The 20,238-nt window shown below is 39.7% G+C and overlaps 2 protein-coding genes across 2 annotated transcripts; both read right to left on the bottom strand.

Moving 5' to 3' along the window:
* Positions 1-471: 471 nt before the first annotated feature.
* tmem45b (transmembrane protein 45B) lies at positions 472-10,109 on the bottom strand. Its single transcript, XM_088321778.1, has 6 exons — positions 9,966-10,109; positions 8,624-8,812; positions 6,420-6,632; positions 4,773-4,957; positions 2,339-2,481; positions 472-880 (listed from the first exon to the last, which is right to left on the bottom strand). Exons 2-6 carry the CDS (start codon positions 8,802-8,804, stop codon positions 766-768), a joined length of 837 nt encoding a protein of 278 aa, XP_088177904.1. The 5' UTR covers positions 8,805-8,812; positions 9,966-10,109; the 3' UTR covers positions 472-765.
* Positions 10,110-11,841: 1,732 nt separating this feature from the next.
* Positions 11,842-19,978, bottom strand: gng8 (guanine nucleotide binding protein (G protein), gamma 8). The gene is made up of 3 exons (XM_088320703.1): positions 19,816-19,978; positions 18,428-18,527; positions 11,842-13,323 (listed from the first exon to the last, which is right to left on the bottom strand). The coding sequence occupies exons 2-3, from the start codon at positions 18,509-18,511 to the stop codon at positions 13,195-13,197; spliced, it is 213 nt and encodes a 70-aa protein (XP_088176829.1). The 5' UTR covers positions 18,512-18,527; positions 19,816-19,978; the 3' UTR covers positions 11,842-13,194.
* Positions 19,979-20,238: the final 260 nt, after the last annotated feature.

Raw genomic sequence — 20,238 nt, 5'->3', positions numbered from 1 at the left:
CTTAAAACTGCAAGTTGTTAACACAATTTCTCTTATTTTTCTTTTGAGCTTCTCTCAAAATTGTCTCGCAGGCTGGAATAAAATTTGATACAGGTGGTGTAACATTTGAAAAATCAATAGCTGCACTCTGGTGCTATTTTAGTACACAAAATGATCATTTTTAGAGCCTATGCGCCCGGAATGGGCATTTTTGAACCCACGTTATGTAATTTAGGGGGTCTATTTAAAGCTACTTTGGTAACTGCCATTGTACATATTTCAAACTGCAGGTCATTGACGGATTATTTTTCTCTTGTGCTTACTCAGCATTCTTGTGAGCCACACATGAGTTTGACATGCTTCGTTGTATCCCTTAACCACTAGAATCTTTGGGGCACCATTTCCTGTGGTGTTTCTTGGGCAAGTACAGCCTGGTGGCACCCATCCCTCTCCAGGTTTATAGGCACAGTGTATTTTTTAGCGCCTCCCAGCGGTGAAAATCTTCATAATTGTGCTTTTTTTATTACTCTGATCAAAAAAATTGCATTTCTTTTACAGAATGTGAGTTTTACCTAGAGGGAGCCGACATATGTCACCCATCTTGTTGCTATGGGAGCACAAAAACCTTGCGAAAAGGCTGGGTAAGTAAATGGTGCGAATGGCTGACTTGGAATGGTATGACGCTTGCCACAACAGCAGCCGTGTGCATTTTTGTGCAATTGAAAGTGGTTTTAGTTTGTAGTCCAGTGCAAAATATTCCTCCCAAATGCAAAGATTTCAAGGCGGTTATTCTTCCTCTGCCGACTCCTCCAGCAAAGCTCTCTCGGAGTTTGTGGCCGACAACTTCTTTTGCATCGCCAACTCGATGTCTCGCGCTCTTCCCGACAATCTCCTGGTGATGCTTTGAGAAAATAAAAAACATTTACAAGTGATGAACCTTTATGAAATTGAGGAGTCATTTAGTGCTTAAGACAGTGGTCCCCAAACTACAGCCCGGCTCCACATTTGGTCCAGCCCACTAAGAAATACCAAAGAGCATTTTACAGGGCTCGTACAGGTGCTTGAAATCCTTGAAAATGCTCGCATTTTCATATTGTGTTTTTAGGGATTGAAAAGTGCTTAAATTTGGGGAAATGTGCTCGTAAATGTTTAAAATTGTTGCCATTTTCCTCAACAAGTCTGCTTAGAATTAACACCCACATTGTTGTCTGGTGGCTTCGCTCTGCCATTGCATTTCTTCTTCCCTTGCAGCAGTCATTAGTTTGTACAGTACGAAGTGTCATCGCCCCCTTCAGGTTGCGCCATAGAGGTCAGATGCATGCTACACCCAAACAATGCACTATGAAATATGTATTAATGCAAGGATTACAGATCAATTATGGACATTAATTGTGGGCCATGCGAAACATTAAGGTACGATTCCCAGTGATAAATTATAATGGGAAGAACTTCCTGCAACTGAAAATGTAAGCAACATTTAATTTTTAGCCACACCTATGTGTGAAAATATTTGTTTCAAAAACAAATATATCCACAATTCATAAATCATAAATGCACACGCAGGATTAAAAATTGCACGAGTGAATCACAGGTATATTTATGGCTATGCAAACTAAATGATTCAAGCTGGATTTTTTATTTTAACAGTACTTAGATAAGTGCTTGAATTTAGCCAAGAAAAACGTGTGTGAATTTTGGGTGCGCATTGTAATGGGAGTCAATCCCGGGTTGTGGCGGTGAGAGTGCCAAACTGTATAGATCACATAAGAAAAGGCATTGAGTTTTATGTCCTAATCACACTCTTTAGTAACGATACCAGAGACAAATGTTAATTTTGCATTTCAGATTTCACAATGACAATGAATTATATTGTATTCTTATAAGCATTGTATGTGACATTTTAACACATAAAACAAAAAAAACAAAATTAAAATTCAGCTCTGGTACTCCAACTAAAAATAGTCTCATAATGAAATAAAATCTACTGCCTTTTCGCAAGTCAATGGCACCACAATATAAAGCACTCCTTAACAGTAGATGGCGATGATCATAAAAACATACACAACTCTCACATTAATTACTGTAAACTCAGGTTAGTGTTACAGCAAGTGTAGGATTTAGTATTGCTTAATTTTTTTTTAAATCAAAGTTTTTCAGTATTTACTTATTGATGAGTGAATTAGAATTTTATTTTATTTTATTAATATTGTTATCGTTTATTCTCCGACAGTGAAAAATCTAGAAGGGTTATTTGATTGTGGCTTTCTGAAAAACAATACATTTACGTTTAGAACCTCCTGCGGGGACCCCTGAATTAAGAGATGCATACTTGGATGTGAAAAGGCATCGGGAGACTTACATCCAAACGGCAGCCGAAGTTGCAGTGACCACCGACAAAGCGGCAGCCAAATGCCAGCAGAAGCACATGGTGACAAACATCATGTTGCTATGAGCGTTCAAATCCCACTGAGGCCCGCTCGGAGGGTAGAGGACGAAAGCGATCTGCAAGGCGGACCACAGAACAACATCAGCGCCATTTCATCCAAGAAATCTGCTCTTAAATATATGTGGGCATTTTCAAGTTTAGCGCTTTTGATTATGATCTTAAAGTGACAGTGTATATGGTTTGACCACTAGATGTGGCTGTAATATGTTGTGCAACTATAAATGAGAGCTACATTGCACAAGGAAGAATACAAACTAAAGGGATTCAAAAATAGTTATCACACATTTGCTTATCATTGACATACTTATAATATGTATTATGTTACATTAAGGCGGGGGTGGGTGACTCTTTTGAGTCAGGGGTCGCATTGGGTTCAAAAATGTGGACCCCTATCCAATTTTTCTCATATGTACAGTACATGCAGGCCTCCACATGTTAAATTTCTGTTTTTCAATTCATTAGTCTCATTAAAATGGTTATAAAAAACACTCATAATTAAAGCAAAATAATCTACGGGATTAGGGCCCTGTTTTAAACTCTACATTTGATATTGTAGTATTTCTGTAGTTGTACTTTTTTAGTATTTTTATAGTATTTCTGCGGTTGGATTTTTGTAGTATTACCTTTGTTATATTTTGCAGTCTTTCTACAGGAGTATTTTTGTTGTATTTCCATAGAACATTTTTTGCTAGTATCTCCTAACACACGAAAGGTCTGTGGTTCAAGCCGGGTGGAAACATATGTTGGCCTGGAGAGGGATGGGCGCCACCAGGCTGTACTTGCCCAAGACACACTACAGGAAATGGCGCCCCCACGACTCTAGTGTTAAGAGATCGAATCAACCAACCCTATCTGTAGTATTTGTGTAGTAGTCTCATCTCATTAGCCGTACCGCTTATCCTCATTAGGGTCGCGGGGGGGCTGGAGCCCATCCCAGCCATCTTCGGGCAGTGGGCAGGGGACACCCTGAACTGGTTGCCAGCCAATCGCAGGGCACACGGGGACAGACAACTCATTCGCTCATTCACACCTAGGGACAATTTGGACCGGCCAATTCACCTGAAATGCATGTTTTTGGAATGTGGGAGGAAACCGGAGTGCCCGGAGAAAACCCACGCATGCACGGGGAGAACATACAAACTCCGCACAGAAAGTCTGGAGCTGGATTTGAACCCACGACAGGTTCCCATGACATGAACTGTGCCGCACAAGCGCTAACCACTGCGCCGCCGTGCTGCCCTTGTGTAGTAGTATTACTGTAAATTTTGTAGTGTTTATGTTGTGATATTTTTGAAGTATTTGTTGTATTATTTCTGTAGTATTTTGTATTATAGTTTTACTGCAGTGGTATTATATTTTTTTGTATCTCTTTAGAAGTTTAAAGAATATATTTCCATTGTATTTCTGTTGTACTTACACATTTTATTTCTGAAATATTACTGTAGTTGTATTTTTGTAGTATTTCTGTTGTATTATTTTTGTAGTATTGTGTATTATAGTTTTACTGTAGTGGTGTTTTTTTTTTCAGTGTCTCTGTAGAAGTTTTCAAAAGATATATTTCCTTTGTTGTATTTCTGTAGTATTTTGGAAGTACTCTAATTACAGTATTTTAGTATTTTTAAAATATATCTGTAGTTGTATTTTTGTAGTATATTTTTTAATTATTGTAATATCTGTAAAATAATATTTTAGTAAGATTTCTAATATATTTGTATTATAGAATTACCGTAGTAGTATGTCAATGGAGATTTTTTTCAGAATGAAACCAAAATAATACATTTGGTCGCTGTTTTTAAGCACTAAATTTTTAATATTTAGTTATGTAGTTATTTCGTAGTATTGTTGTATTCTTTGTGTAGTTGTATTTTAAAGACACAAAAAGAGACAATAGGGACAAAGTTTTCCCCAAAATGTACAGTTATGGCAAAAGCTTCGAGCACAAAGAAGACCTATCTATTTTCATATTTATTTTTCCCTCTTCTTTTTTCTTTTGACTTTTTCCTTCCTTCCCCCGTTTGCCCTTTTATCTTCTTTTTCATCTATTCCTTTTATTTCCCCCTTTTCCTGCTGTTTTTTTATTTCCCTTCTTTACTTTTTTCATTTTGTTCTATTTTAAATGTTCATTTTCTTTCCCTTCTTTCTTGCCAGATTTTGTTCTTTTGTTTTCTTTCCCCTCTGTTTTCCTTCTCTTTTTCTTTTTTCCCTTCCTTCCCCTCCTTTTCTTTACCGCCCTTTTGAAATTCTGGGCCCAAATAAAAAAAAGCTAAAAGCTTCCATAGTTTGTACTCAACACACACTGTCCCTTTAAGGTGGGAGAAAAATCGTTTCCATTGAGCGTGGGCAGGACCTGGTAAAACCACGATCCCTGCAGTATGAGCGAGCCGGCTTTGAACATCTCCCAGACCACGTGTTCCCTCATGAAGACCTCCATCAAGGCACTGGCTGAGCCGCTGAAAACGGCAACCAGGAGCAGAGAATGGATGTGAGCGTCCAGCGGCGGACGGCTGTGCACGTGGTAGTAGAACAGGAATCCTGGAGATCCGGGAGGTAAAGAAAGTGACAAAAGGCCCTCCGGAGGACCCGAATGTGCGTCTTCCTACTAGGGCTGCAACGATTTCTCGACAAAAATTCGATAATAGAAATAGCCTATGATGAATTCCATTGTGACTTTTGCCTCCAGACAGGTTTTTCTAACAGAGTGAGGCATCTTACGTGATTGTAATCACTACTAGATGTTGCTCATGCATAATAGAGCCTCTGTTTTGAGAACTTACAGTCAAGTATGTGTACCAAAAGTTTGGGAGCATTTTAGCTTGGATACAACCAATTACCATAGTTTTGTTGTATCAACCAGACATCAGGTGACCAAAACCCCCATTCCCACCCAAATGGGTACCAATGTTGTAAATCGGCCAAGATCAAACCCATGACCTCCTGGTCTTGAGGCGGGCGCTCAGCCCCAAGCCCACCGAGCTGGTAATAAAAAAAGACTACTTGCAAAGTTTGCAAAGAAAACCTTGCGTATCATGGCGGACGTCAAACGGTTGAACGAAAACGGAGTCTGACTCGCCTTGGTAAAATTCAAGTAACGTTCACGCTGATGCACTTTTCATGACCTGCATTGTATATTTTATACACATATATTTTACTATTACAGAGCTTGAGCATTATGTACGACTGTGCCTGACGAAGGTATCTGCGATTATGTGCATGCAATCCGAAGTACAAACAAAAGTAGTTAAAACATTAAAAACGACTAACGTCAGGGGTTAAAAAACTGATTTCAAACCGTTAAGTTATTTTGTCACAGACTTAGCAGTTGGACACTGAATGTACTGCACATAGTATTTATTTTAGTGACTATTCTACAGGGTTGGGTAGGGTTACTTTAACTGGATTACTTTTGGATTACTCCAATACCAAATATGCTAATAAAAGACAAAAGAAACTAAATATAAATAAAATGATGACTCACAACACGTGGTAAGATTTCTCTCCTGGCTTTGATCTCCGGCAAAACTAACATAAAATGCGACAGAAACAAAATGAAAATAAATCCAAACAGCTTGCCAACATCATTTTTGCCGTTCCATGTATTCCGTTACTCCCCAAGCCTGCACAAAATTTAGTCATTTTATTCCTATTTAGTTTCTTTTGTTTTTTATTAGCATATTTGGTATTAGAGTAATCCAAAAGTAATTGAAAGTAATCCAGTTAAAGTAACCCTACCCAACCCTGCTATTCTACTGCTGCTAATGAGCCTATTCTTTGTTTTTATTTTTGGATTTATGTCTCTACTGATATCTAATTGGATTTGGCATTTTATCTGAACTTTAGTACAAATCCACAGTATGTTCAATACACTATCATTATTATTACTTTATGCTGAGTTTAAGAAAGGAATCATAAGCCTCAGAATATTCGACTCCTTGTTTAAGTAGTCAGAGACTAGTTGAGTCTTAAAATAGTGGTTAGTTGCAGCCCTACTTCCTACCTTCCACAAAAAGAGCCAAGGCCAGGGCGAGGCGGTCAATGCCGACCGGCACAGCCTTGCACATGGCGCTGGCCACCGTGGCCGCCCCCGAGATGCCGAAAAACAAGTACATGGTGCTGTGCTGCCAGTTCATCAGCTTGACCCACGAGCCGCTCGAACCGTCCACGAGACGCCCGTGCGGACCGTCCACCACCCACTGCTCCACCATCATGCCTGCCGGGGAAGCGGAGACGTCGGACCACAATCTGAAGGTTAGCGGGTCGGGATTAGAGGATCGGTTTTAGGGTTAGGTGGTGTTGGCTAAGACAATCCGTGTCTCGGGATTCCGACAGCGTATTTGGATGAAGAATGAAAAAGCTGAAGAGTTCAGTTGAGGACTTTAAAAAAAGTTAAGCAACTGCTCTCTTCAGCTTTTTTATCTCCAGACAGAAGAGCAGCTTCAGCGACAGACTGCTGTCACTGTCTTGTACCACGGACAGACTGAAGAGATCTTTTCTTCCTCATGCCATGAGGCTCTTTAACTCCACCCGGCAGAGTAAAGGCCCACATTAAACCCCAACCCCTACATTGCATATTACCATATTTTTGTTGCAGTGTGTATTTTATGTAGCACTATTTAAATACTCTATACAACACGCTACAGTGGGTATTGGTACATCACATTTGGTATTTGTATATTGTATTCTTTTTGCTTTATTATTGTATTGTTCTCAGCGAAGGGATGCTGCTGGAAATGTGAATTTCCCTGCGGGGATGAATAAAGTATCTATCTATCTATCTATCTAAACATGGTATACTCTGGGCATGTGATTAGGATAAAGTTATCCCTCAAACAAGCATTCAAAAATGGCTCCTAATGTCTTATAGGAAAGGAGCGTGGACTGTCAAAAAATGAAACCTAGCTGATAAATGAAACATCCAAACAAAGTAAGAAGTCCCATCTTCACAAGAGACCTTTTGTCAAGACTGGACCCATCTAGATTTTAGAGGTTACATGATAAATTGAGCGCCAAACATTGCATACTTGGAAACATTGCTGAAAAAAGTATAAACGATGATACATTGACACTTCGAGTGAACACAATAAATGAATACTTGATTCTATTTTGTGGATAAGCATGAGCTGCATTTGTAATAACTATATGAATAATGTGATTATCAAAGTAATGCTGTGATGATTTTATAATAAAACGCAAATCGCTAGAAAACTCGTGCAATAGTGACAACATTTAACAGGGTTTAGTTTAGGTTTAGGTTTAGTTTAAGGGTTACAGGGTAGGGTTTAGAGTTAGGCTAAAGTTTTAGATGGTAGGGTTCAGGGGCGGCACAGTGGCGCAGTGGTAAGCGCGTATGCGGCACAGTTCTGAGGTCGTGAGATTGAACCTTCCTGTGTGGAATTTGCATGTTCTCCCCGTGCTTGCGTGGGTTTCCTCTGGGCACTCCGGTTTCCTCCCACATTCCAAAAACATGCATGTCAGGTTAATTGGACGGTCCAAATTGTCCCTAGGTGTGAATGAGCGAGTGAGTTGTCTGTCTTTGTGTGCCCTACAACTGGTAACCAGTTCATGGTGTCCTCTGCCCACTGCCGGAAGATGGCTGGGATGGGCTCCAGCACCCCCGCAACCCTACTGAGGATAAGCGGTGCAGATAATGGATGGTAGGGTTTAGGGTTAGGGCGTAGGGTTTAAATTTAGGGATAGGGGTAGAGTTAGGGTATAAGGTAAGAGTTTGGGGGTTATAGGGAAGTATTATTTGTAGAAGGAGGGTGGGGGGTACACTAGGGGCCCCCTGGGACAAGACTGGCACCGAATTAATCTTGTTTACTATTTTATATAAAGTATATTATCCTTTTGGTTTCAACGTTTTAATTATGCTTTTTTTTATGCGTTAATAATATTTTTCTAAGATGTTAACAATGTTTTCTGGGGACAAGAGTAACACCAAATAATCACATGTTTGTAAATAGGACTGGCCCCCCAATATTATATATATTTTATTTTAATCATAATAATAATAACAACACTGGGAAGTTGCACCAAATCATTTTTTCATCAGTAAGACTTTTTCTAAAAAACATATTTATTCAGTTGTATTTTAACATTTTCGTTTGGCTAGCCGGATACAAAAGCCTGTTAGGCTGCGTACGGCCATCTTAAGTTTTTAAGTAACCTGGTTCTGGTCCCAGATCCGACCCAGGGACTCACCTACAAAGGAGGCTAGCATTTGCAGGCCTCCCTCGGCCAACTCCATCCGCTTGAAGAGAGGCGCTTTGGGGAGCTTCCTCCTGGCCTGCAGGTGGCGCTGCAGCGAGCCCTTCACCGTCAACCACAGGCCAAAGAGAAGGAAGAAGGAGCCGGGGATGGCGTGCCCGCCAAAGTTGGCCATGCTCGGGCCTGAAAAAGAACAAAAAAAAAATACTCTCGCTTGACACTTTTGCCATTCAAACTTTAGGACAGTGCTTCTCAACTGGTGGGTCGGGAACCAAAAGTGCACCGAGGACACGTTTCGAGTAAATCGCAGGCCTTTGCCTTGGCAAAGTAATGCTCAGAGAGGAAGCAGAATAACCGAGGATCAATAACAGATATTGATAATGTCCTCGAGTGGACAAAGAAGAAAAAAGTAAAAATAATTAAATAAGAAAAACAGAAAAAAACATAACAAAAAGAAGGAAAAAAAAACATTGTAAAAAGGGTAAGGGGAAAAATAAGGAAAATAAATATATAATGAGAAAAAAATAGAGAAAAAAAACAAATGAAAACAATAGAAAAATTAAAGAAAAGGAAGAAAAAAAGAAAAAATGGAAAAATAGGAAAAGCAAAGTAAGACAACAGAAAAGGAAAAAGTAAAAGAGAGAAAAGGAAAGAGAAGAAAATGAAAAAACTAGAAAAAAGAAAAACAGGAAAATTAAAAAAAGAATAAGAAAAGAAGAAGCAAGTAAAAAGGAAAAAGAATGAAAGGAAGATTAAGAGAAAAATAAGGAACAAATATAGAAAAAAATAAGTGAAATACAGGGGGAACATAGTAAATAGAAGAAAAAAGGAAAAGAAAAATTGGAAAGGGGGAGGGGGGACTGGAAAAAAAAGGCAAGAAAACCCACCTTGAACAAAATGTAATGTATTCCTACTATATTCATTTTGTTTTTCATTGTAATATTTAATATGAGTAATCCAGAAGTAATTGAAAATAATCAAGTGACATTACAGCAATATTACAGTATTCGAATTTCCTCACCGATTACATTTTTCAACAAGTAACTGTAACAGATTACATTGTTAAAATAACTTTCCCCACCCTGTCTGTTGAACGGCCTTAAAAGCAAACTTTTTGCAACTTATTCCCTCAAATTGAGAGAAAAATTGCAAAAATGTCTGCAGAAATCGGTTCACAAGCAGCTTTCGCCTATTTACATTCCAATCAGCCGTCTTCTCGGTTGTTGAACAACGCGACATTTAACAACGACTTTTTCCAGCGTCAGCAAAAAGTCAATCAAACTATTGTCACAAAATACAATATTTAACTTCTCGAGAGGGAAAAATGTCGGCATACCTCGAGTTCAGCTTGCAAAGAGCGAATAAAAGAATAAAATGTTGCTTATTTCCTGGTAAGTGCGCGAGGGTCGACACCTGTCACGCCAGGTGGAAAAAAAACACGGGTGTCATCCTGGTGGGCGTGGCCACGCTCGACGTTTCTTCCTGATTTCAACAAAACGTATACAGACGCTGCCCTGCTTACGAGCAAAATAGGTGCCGGACGATCGTTCGTAAGTTGAATTTGCTGGTGAGTTGCTACAGTGCTATATTTTGTATGTTTAAGGTTTATATAAGTATGTTTAAGGCTTGTATAAGAAACCTGTATTCGTCTGAAACTGAAAAATAAACATTTCATAAAATAATATGCTCTTTAAGAAATAAAGTTAAGTTTAACTTACTTTTGGAAGATGAGCTTCAACAGAGGCAGCACGGTGGCGCATTGGTTAGCGCATTTGCGGCACAGTTCATGTCTTGGGAACCTCCTTTGTGGGTTCAAATCCAGCTCCCGACCTTACTGTGCGGAGTTTGTATGTTCTCCCCGTGCTTGCGTGGGTTTCCTCCGGGCACTCCGGTTTCCTCCCACATTCCGAAAACATGCATTTCAGGTGAATTGGCCGGTCCAAATTGTCCCTTGGTGTGACTGAGCGAGTGAGTTGTCTGTCCCCGTGTGCCCTGCGATTGGCTGGCAACCAGTCCAGGGTGTCCCCTGCCCACTGCCCAATGATTGCTGGGATCGGCTCCAGCATCCCCGCGACCCTACTGAGGATAAGCGGTGCAGCTGATGAGATGAGATGAGATGAGAAGGCTGTATTAGTTTGAAACTGAAAAATAAACATTTCATAAAATAATATGCTCTTTAAAAAATAAAGTTAAGTTTAACTTACTTTTGGAAGATGAGCTTCAACAGAGGCAGCACGGCGGCGCATTGGTTAGCGCATGTGCGGCACAGTTCATGTCTTGGGAACCTCCTTTGTGGGTTCAAATCCAGCTCCACACTACCTGTGCGGAGTTTGTATGTTCTCCCCCGTGCTTGCGTGGGTTTCCTCCGGGCACTCCGGTTTCCTCCCACATTCCAAAAACATGCATTTCAGGTGAATTGGCCGGTCCAAATTGTCCCTTGGTGCGAATGAGCGAGTGAGTTGTCTGTCCCCTGCGATTAGCTGGCAACCAGTTCAGAGTGTCCCCTGCCCACTGCCCGATGATTGCTGGGATGGGCTGCAGCATCCCCGCGACCCTACTGAGGATAAGCGGTTGCAGTTAATGAGATAATGAGCTTCAACAGTTAGGCAACTTCCTCCTCTATGGTAAAAAGTGGCAGAAAAAAAGTGTTCCGACCATTTTCTCAACCGCATCAATCTTTTATATTACACTTTCATTTGTAAGAAACGGTTCGCCTCTTCTTTACACTTTACACGAACCATTTTGAATGGATGCACGAGATATTATACAATAAAAATGTTCTTAACGTACTGGAGACACAGTATAGTATTTTTACACAGTACTGGGAAGAGGAAGTGGATTTTTTTTCTTGCGGGTGGATGCTGGGCGACCTCTCACAGCGCCACACACCAGTAGTGGCGGAAAGAAGCACTACAGTAATGTCCTGCACACAATACAAAATATAACTTACAGCAATGTCCGGATATGTTTCCACACCTTGAAAAAAATGTTCGTATCTACCGTTTTGCGTAAGTCGAATGTTCGTAAGTAGGGGAGCGTCTGTATCCTGTATACTACCATAAAAATATAACCAAAACTGTACAAACAATCCAAAATACAACAACACATCATCAGACAAACATGACGGGGAATGGATAAACGACATATAAAAACCACAATGTTCACAAATATGAATATTTTTAATGACATTCTAATGCTATGTAAGGGGGAAATGACACTTCCTCAAAACAGTAGGAAAAAAAGGATACTCTACAGAAGCAATTGACTAAGGTTGATAGGTACATACAGTATCACATGATATTGGAAGGACCTTCACTTTATTCACCAACAATATCCCGATTTATTCTTTCATTTTTGTCACGACCAGAACGGAATCAGGACCCAATTGTGTAACGTTAACCGAAAGTTTTATTGAAAGAAAGAGGAAGGGCTGTGCCCACGATCCGGTGCTCGCTGGACGCGGGAAGCAAGTCGCTCTCGCAATTGGATTGTGATCCGAATATGGAAGTGGATCTTCCGTAGCGGGTGAAGGCGGTGTCAGGGACGGAAAAATAGGTCGATAGCCGGGACAGTAGAGCAAAAACGTGGTCGGGGTCAGAAACGGGTCGTAAGCCGGGACGGGAGAGCAGAGGTGGTCGGGTTCAAAAACAGGTCGTAGCCGGAGACAAACGGGGAGATCAGGAACGAGCAAGTGGACAAACGGGTGCAAAAACGGGACAGGCGGGAGTCAGGGTCAAAAAGGCTTGCCTTGTAACAACAGAGGTTCGTAGACGGATTGACAAAAGGAGAGTGACAGGACCGGGCTTGAAAAGGGACAGGGAACCAATCAGATGAGCAGGCACAGCTGATTGGAAATCAGGACATTTTTTTAATCATTTGATTTTTACATTCACACGAGAAAGACCATAACAGAAAATGAACACTACTTCTTTCTAGCGACTGAAAGCTAGAACTACAAAATCCATTGTGGCATATGGCAAATTTATTCAGATTTAGCGCATCCTGCTGGTCAAAAAATCCCTCCATTATCTAAATAAAGCAATATGGATTCAATAAATAAGCAAAAACAAACGAACTATCATATACACGTGTATATTTAATGTGCTTCTAACTGTAGATTTTTTTAAGAGACTGTGTGTATTATATGACCAATAGATTTCGCTATATTTTGTTATGCAACAATAATGGAGTGATAAAAAGCACAAAGAAGAATACAGACTAGGCAGACTTATGTGACCAATAATAATGATTATAAAAATATTCCCCTTTCTCAATTATATGAATTTTAATAAGATCCAAACTGCTTTATTTTCAAGATAATAAAATCCATACGTCATTTATCCTTTGCTGTATCTCCGTTTGACCTTGTGTAACAGACTTTTTTATGGTGTTGAAATTACAAGTGTCAATTTGCAATGGCCAGAAACTGTAATGATCTACTGATAAGAAATTTAAACGATCCTCTTTGATTAGTATAATTTTGCCAAGGCAAAGGCCGGTGACCTACTGAAAATGCATTTGCGGCCCCCCTTTGGGTCCCGACCCACCAGTTGAGAAACACTGGCTTACAATATCTCACAGAAAATCTTTTTCTCCCTGAAAGGGTTCTCAGAGGAGGGCATGGGAGTCACCAGGGGATCGTCTTTGGCGTGAGCTTCGCAGTAGGCCATCAGGTCCGCCGCTGCTTTCGATACCTGCAACCAATACCAAACAGAATTTAGTGCTTGAGGTTTTTGTGCCTGGGCAGAGGGAAGAAAAACTACTGGACTAGTTTTTGCCTTGATAAGTGGTAAAATGAACACACTGGAGTCCAAATATGTTTGAACAAGAGCCAGTCATAAGACCCCGGGAGTGTGAGTATACAAAGTTATTATCCAAACAATGGAGGAAGTTGTCAAGGTTAAAACTTGAGATTGTATTAATGTCAAGATAAGAACACACTCAGAGTTGGAGATTAGGTTTCGGAGGCGCGTCCCTAGATCTGCTTCCAAGATCGTCTCAGAGAGAAATCACACCCCCAGAATGTCTATCGGCTCATTTGTTGAACACACAGGCATTTAACAACACCTCTGATTGGCCTAAACAAGATTACATGAATACATGAAACAAATCCGATTGGCTTAAACAAAATCACATGATTAAATGGAGCGATATAATGCTGGTAGCAATAAGAAAAGTGTAACTTTGTAACACAAAAGGTAAAATGTGTCACTGTGAAGTCACGGGAGTAGAAAAGGGAGGCGAGCTCGTGAGCAGGCTTCCCGGCACTAAAGTGAAGGCCATCTTGATTAATAGTTAGTAGCAGGCCCAAAGAGGATACAATTGTCGCAACAATACAAACAGCACCTGGATATAATCTTTGGCTTCATTAAGGTACTTTTGAGGATAACATTATACAGAGGCACATTCAAACTTTGACCAAACTATAATTTCCCTTACAGAAGTTATGGCTAGCAAGGATAAACCGGAACGAAGCTCCTTCAAAACACGCAAGTATTACATTTCATTTATTAGCTTAGAGCACTTCGTGTCAGGTATCTTAAAATTTTATGACATACGTAATATATTTAGGATTGTGTGTAGTGGATCTGCTGTCATACGCGGTGGTAAATAAGGTAGTTACAAATGCTTTTGTGCTCCCTTTTCACTGTAGAAGTAGCATTAGCTAAACAAACATCTTTACAGATGCTGTACAGCTGTTAATAAAACTGGTAATGCCTGTCTTTGTTCAGCATAATTACATCTGTACTCAAATAACAATATCAACTATTATGTGAGGTTATGCAACCTAAAAGGCATAAAAACTCTTCAATTAACCATTAATATGACACCACAATAAGGCATCAAGATTTTAAGCTAAAATCAAATTTGCCGGTAAACTGGTGTAAACATAGCTCTTTGTCATCAAAGATGGTCGCTCCGGAGGGGTCATGTGGTCTGTGGTAACTATGTATTATTGTAAAAGAACACAATTACTTGGTTTTAGGCAGGGTTTGGGAACCTTTTAGACTATGTACGCACTTACTATAGACTTAAGATTAAAGTTACTGTCACTTTAAATCAGGGGTCTCCAACGTGGTTCCCCCCAAGGACAGCTGAGGTGCTTGCAGACCTGTTCTGAAAATAACTCACCAGAGATGTGTAATTATGATTTTCAAGTAAAATGACTTTTTAAGTGGTTGTAGGGGAAAATGCAGGTTCGATAATCTTTTAAGTCTTCTTACGTGATTTAATCAAGTACACCGAGGCTTGCCATGTGGGGGAGCTCTTTATTTCGTCATCCCAAAGAACTCAGAGAACTCCAGACATAACAACGCTTTTATAGCTTCAGTTTGAGTACAACCCAAAAGTCCTCAGTAACAACAAGGAAGATGCTGTCGTACCCTTATTAGGACATGTTGTTCGCCTCAGTTTGCTCAGAGAGTCCTTGAAGGTCCCAAGGACCTTCCCGAAATGATGTCAACATTCTGTCACACTGTAAGCAAGTCTTTCTACATTTCTTTCTAAATGTATGCAACTCTATTCTACAAATGCAAGTCTATTTTCCACAACATGGTTAGCTGAGTCTATTTAACCCTACTTCCAATAATGAACTTGGTAATAACATAGTATCAACATAGTAATAGCATGATAAGTTATTTTAGAAATGCATGTTAAAAAGGATGCCCTTTGTGGTAACTAGTAACACAAAATAGTCCACAGAGATTTGTCTCCGCCTCTCCTTTAAAATGTTAGGAAAATGCTTAAGGCAAGTGTCATTACAGAGCGCTGTCGCACGACCGGTTCCCATTTTTTTCGAATCTTTTTTTTCAACGAAAGCAAAACTTTCCTATCACTTAGCTAGCACCTCTCTGATCTCCTTTGAAGACACCAGTTTCTCTGGTCCGTCTTCCTCATTGCTGTTCTTTGCAACGAAGCGCTGCGTGAATTCTTCTGCGGCTTTGTAATCGGTACTTCTTGGCTTGCTCACTCGCAAACTCCGCTTTTCTATTACTCCTTTGCTTCGTTTCAATTGTCATCATTCTCCGTTTTTTTCCAGATACGTTACAGTTTCTCTTTCCGGGATTCATGGCTCAGGTCGCAAAAAAATCCCAAAAAGGAAATGCTATCAAATGTGATTAAAGAGATGCGATCAAAATGGTTTTGCTGCGGAATACAAGTATATAGATAGATAGATAGATAGATAGATAGATAGATAGATAGATAGATAGATAGATAGATAGATAGATAGATAGATAGATAGATAGATAGATAGATAGATAGATAGATAGATAGATAGATAGATTATTCATCCCCGCAGGGAAATTCACACTTCCAGCAGTATCCTTGTGTTGAAAATAAAACAATAATAAAGTAAAAGGAATATAAAACATAAATAACCAATGTAACGTGTTGATATAGAGTATTCAAATAGTGCCACATAAAATACACACTGTAATAAAAATAGGGTAATATGCAAATGTTGGGGTGGGGTTTAATGCGGGCTTCTTCTCCCCCGGGTGGAATTAAAGAGCCTCATGGCATGATGAAGAAATTATCTCCCCAGTCTGTCCGTGGAACAAGACTGTGACCGCAGTCTGTCACTGAAGCTGCTCTTTTGTTTGGAGATGATATAATCTAGAGTGGCAAATGTGGTGCCTGATAGCAGGAGTTGCATGTGCACACTGGACCGAGCTGATGGTGGTGAGTGGTCTCGATCGGTCTCTAGTGGTAGTCTCTCGTAAATTGTATTTTTCTTCGTGAAGCGAGCAAAATTTTGGTCCCAAAAACCGTGCGTATCGAAATTCTCATTTGGAGAGATGCTCGTACAGTGGTACCACTGTACTACATTTAGAACAATACAAAACATTTTACCATGGCCCTTAATCCCTTACCTAGTTGGGGTATTCATTGACTTTAAAAAAAGCATTTGACAGCATTAATCATAATATACTATTAAAAAAAAATGGAAATATATGGCATCAGTTATTTGACAGGGAGGAAGCAATATGTGAAAATGGGAGGGTTGTCATCTGAATACTTGGACATCTGTTGTGGAGTACCACAGGGTTCTATCCTGGGTCCAAAGTTATTTAATTTATATATTAACGATAATATTTAATGTTTCAAAACTATTGAAAATAGTAATATTTGCAGACGACACTCACATTTTCTATTAAAATGATAACTATATTGATTTGGTTTACGTTTTTAGGGGTCATAATAGACAATAATTTAAGCTGGAAAACACACATCAGACACACACAAACTAAAGTATCTAAAAGCATTTCAATAATTAATAAAGCCAAAGTCCTTTTAAATTATAACGCATTGGATTTATTATATTGTTCTCTAGTTCTGCCATACTTAACATATTGTACAGAAGTCTGGGGCAATAATTACAAAAGTTCACTACAGCCCCTTTTTATCCTCCGAAAGCGTGCAATTAAAACCATACACAGGGTAGGACTAATAATATTTGGATGATTTAGTAATTTTTTTCACTTCACAACTGCTATTTAAGGTCAACAAAAACACAGTGCCAGAAAACATCCAAAAATTATTCACTCAGAAAGAGGGAAGTTATAACTTAAGGGGCACTCGTAAATTCAAAATCCCAAAGATGAGAACAACCAGGAAAAGAATGTGTGTGTCTGTGTGTGGAGTCAAACTTTAGAACAATCTACAACACGAGATCAAACAATGCCCAACTATTCACGTGTTCAAATTTAAATACAAAAAAACATTACCGGCAGAATACAGAGATGAAGAAAATGGGGTATGAGTGATACTAGAGATTGGAAATACTGCGTTTACAACTATAGTTAACCTTGTTGTTTCTTGTTACTATTATTATTTCATAACTGTTATTATCGCTATTGTTGTTATTATCATTGGTGTCACAATTATATTTAGTGACTAGTAGCATTATGATGTTATTAGCTGGGAACTACGACGATTAGTGTATAAAATATGTGACTATGGTTATTAATATAATTATTGATATCCGACCTATGTAATATGTATATCCGTGAGATTTTGTCATATTTAGACACAAAAATGTAAAATGTAATTAAAAGGGAAGATGAAGGGGTAGGGAAAACAAGCGTCTACTTCTTACTACCCCTTTTGTTATGCCAACATTATTTTTGTTGTTAGGTCATTGTTTTTGTCCTGTTTTTATCTTATTCTGTTTGAAATAAAGTTGTCATTCATTCATTCATTCATTCATTCCCTTGTTTTATCTCCGAGCCAAACGTACCCGTTAAAGGAGCCACGCCTGGTTCACAAGCAGGGTTGGGTAGGGTTACTTTAACTGGATTACTTTCAATGACTTTTGGATTACTCCAATACCAAATATGCTAATAAAAGACAAAAGAAACTAAATATGAATACAATTACTACATTTGGTGCAGGCTTGGGGAGTAACGGAATACATGGAACGGCAAAAATGATGTTGGCAAGCTGTTTGGATTTATTTTCATTTTGTTTCTGTCGCATTTTATGTTAGTTTTGCCGGAGATCAAAGAGATCAAAGCCAGGAGAGAAAGCTTACCACGTGTTGTGAGTCATCATTGTATTCATATTTAGTTTCTTTTGTCTTATATTAGCATATTTGGTGTTGGAGTAATCCAAAAGTAATTGAAAGTAATCCAGTTAAAGTAACCCTACCCAACCCTGTTCCCAAGCCATACCTTCCAGACCCCTGCTTGAAGGTGTTGGATGGGAAATTCTAAATTTGGTGAATCTTTGTTAGACAACCCTATTTTTGTATAAGTCTCTTAACAGAGGTGACATAAAGGTCATCATTTGACCAACCAGCATCCTCTGGATGTTGACCTCCAGCTTGAGTTGCTCCACCGTCTTGCGGGCGTCGGCCATCTTGGCCATGTTGTTGGACATCGTGCTGCTCCTTCGCCTGCGGGAGGAAAAACACGTCAACAATTGACTGGGGAGCGTCTCAGACAGTGCTAATTAAATGTGACTCTTTCAATTTGCTCATTAATTCTCGAGTCTCAGCTGCACGGAAGCCGACGGGGGGGAGGGTCCCCCGGGACCGAGGTCACACAGAGCGCGGCCCCTGATGGGCGGCACAGCAGCTTGACAATTCGGCTAAGAATAAAAAATACGAGATTCTTATAGAGGGTGTTCCAAAAGCGCATTTTGAGTTTACATATCGCGCAAACTTTAAGGATTTGAAAACCCATCTGATAAATTCAGAAAGCTTGTAGTCTCAATTCTTACAGTGTGGCAGCGCCCATTCTGTTGGAAAATGAAGTCATTAAACTCTTTCTCACTCAGTTTATCAACGACACAGTTTTCCAGCATGTTGAGGTAGGTCTCACCCTTGACTTTTGCTCTATCAAAGAGGAATGGTCCGAGGACACCTTTCTTCAACATAGGAGAAAACACGGTCACCTTGGAGGAAACTCGTTGATGCTCAAGAAGTTCATGTGGGTTCTCAGTATTCCATTTGCAAGTGTTAATACTTTTTGTCATTTTTGTGGAACGTTGCCTCATTGCTAAGAACAAGCTAGTTGGCAAATTCGTCATTGCAATTCAAAAGTCACAACGAGCTGTTTCATCAGTGTCCTTCAACCGTTGGACTAACTGTAGCTTGTAAGGCGTCATGTGCAGCCATCTTCTTAAGACACGCCAAACAGTTGTTGTAGGATACTGAAGTTCCCTACTGGCTCTTCTTTCAATCTTTTACCATCTTTTGGAAGTTTGGGTTGACGTTTGGACCGTCCTTGAAACAGTCCTTTTCTTACTTTCACTATTTTCACAGAAAACACCGGGACAAGCATGAAATAATTTTCCACCTCCTGATCCCATTCCTTTTCCTGATGAGTTCTGCCCCGAACAGCTTTGCAAAAGTAAGATAAAATGAGAAAACCACTGGAAAATAATAAGCATAAGGCCTCTTTGAACTTAATGGGCATTTTTAACATGTAATTAATAGATAAAAGATTCTTCTTTACACTCTTCTAAGACACCTCAAACAACGCACCCAACCTGCAATGATTGATTATTTTTGTGCTGTTCCTGAATAAAAAGTCTCAACCCAAACTAACACAATCACAAATATGAAACATGTCTAAATGTGAGTGAATTTCCAAGCAGGCATTCACTAAAGTTCTGCATGAAAAATGAAAGCTCATCAAAAGTGCTCAACATTTCCTGATTTGTGATGGAAAAAAGCAAACCTCAGTCAGCAGGCGGACAGACGGGTGGTCGGACGGTCGCACGGATGCACGTTCGATTCCAGATAATGTCAGATGAATGTCTGGCGAGGATGAGGGAAGCCTCCTACCCTTCCCTTTCCTTCTTTTCCTTTCCCTTAATGAGAGAGAGAGAGAGCGCCCCCTGTGGCCACCTGTGGCGTGGGCTGTGTGCACAGGTGGAAGGCAATGAGTGTCACCTCTGATTGGCTGACAACACAGGCCGCTCCCACCTGAGGAAAATGACGTCATCAGAAAGAAAACCATTGTCTTGCAAAGGGAGATTTTTGTTATTGTGACAATAATAAAATGTCTCACTGCGTATGAAGTCGTGAGTGGATGAGTTCCCCCTCTCATTCTCATCATCACTTTACTCCATATACTCACTTGTCAATTCATTCATTCCTT

This window comes from Urocampus carinirostris, chromosome 17, assembly GCF_059441175.1.
Source record: "Urocampus carinirostris isolate Australia breed hairy pipefish chromosome 17, RoL_Ucar_1.0, whole genome shotgun sequence".
In the NCBI taxonomy this organism is placed as follows: domain Eukaryota; kingdom Metazoa; phylum Chordata; class Actinopteri; order Syngnathiformes; family Syngnathidae; genus Urocampus; species Urocampus carinirostris.
The sequence above is the reverse complement of the archived record's forward strand: the minus strand, read 5'-3'. Positions and strand labels throughout refer to the sequence as shown.

Excerpts from the sequence above, each read along its gene's own strand:
- tmem45b (XM_088321778.1), bottom strand. The coding sequence starts at position 8,804 with ATGGCCAACTTTGGCGGGCACGCCATCCCCGGCTCCTTCTTCCTTCTC. Across the intron at positions 6,633-8,623 it reads AATGCTAGCCTCCTTTGTAG|GCATGATGGTGGAGCAGTGG; the intron begins GTGAGTCCCTGG and ends CTTCCCCGGCAG. Across the intron at positions 4,958-6,419 it reads CTTGGCTCTTTTTGTGGAAG|GATTCCTGTTCTACTACCAC; the intron begins GTAGGAAGTAGG and ends CCGGATCTCCAG.
- gng8 (XM_088320703.1), bottom strand. The coding sequence starts at position 18,511 with ATGTCCAACAACATGGCCAAGATGGCCGACGCCCGCAAGACGGTGGAG. Across the intron at positions 13,324-18,427 it reads TCAACATCCAGAGGATGCTG|GTATCGAAAGCAGCGGCGGA; the intron begins GTTGGTCAAATG and ends TATTGGTTGCAG.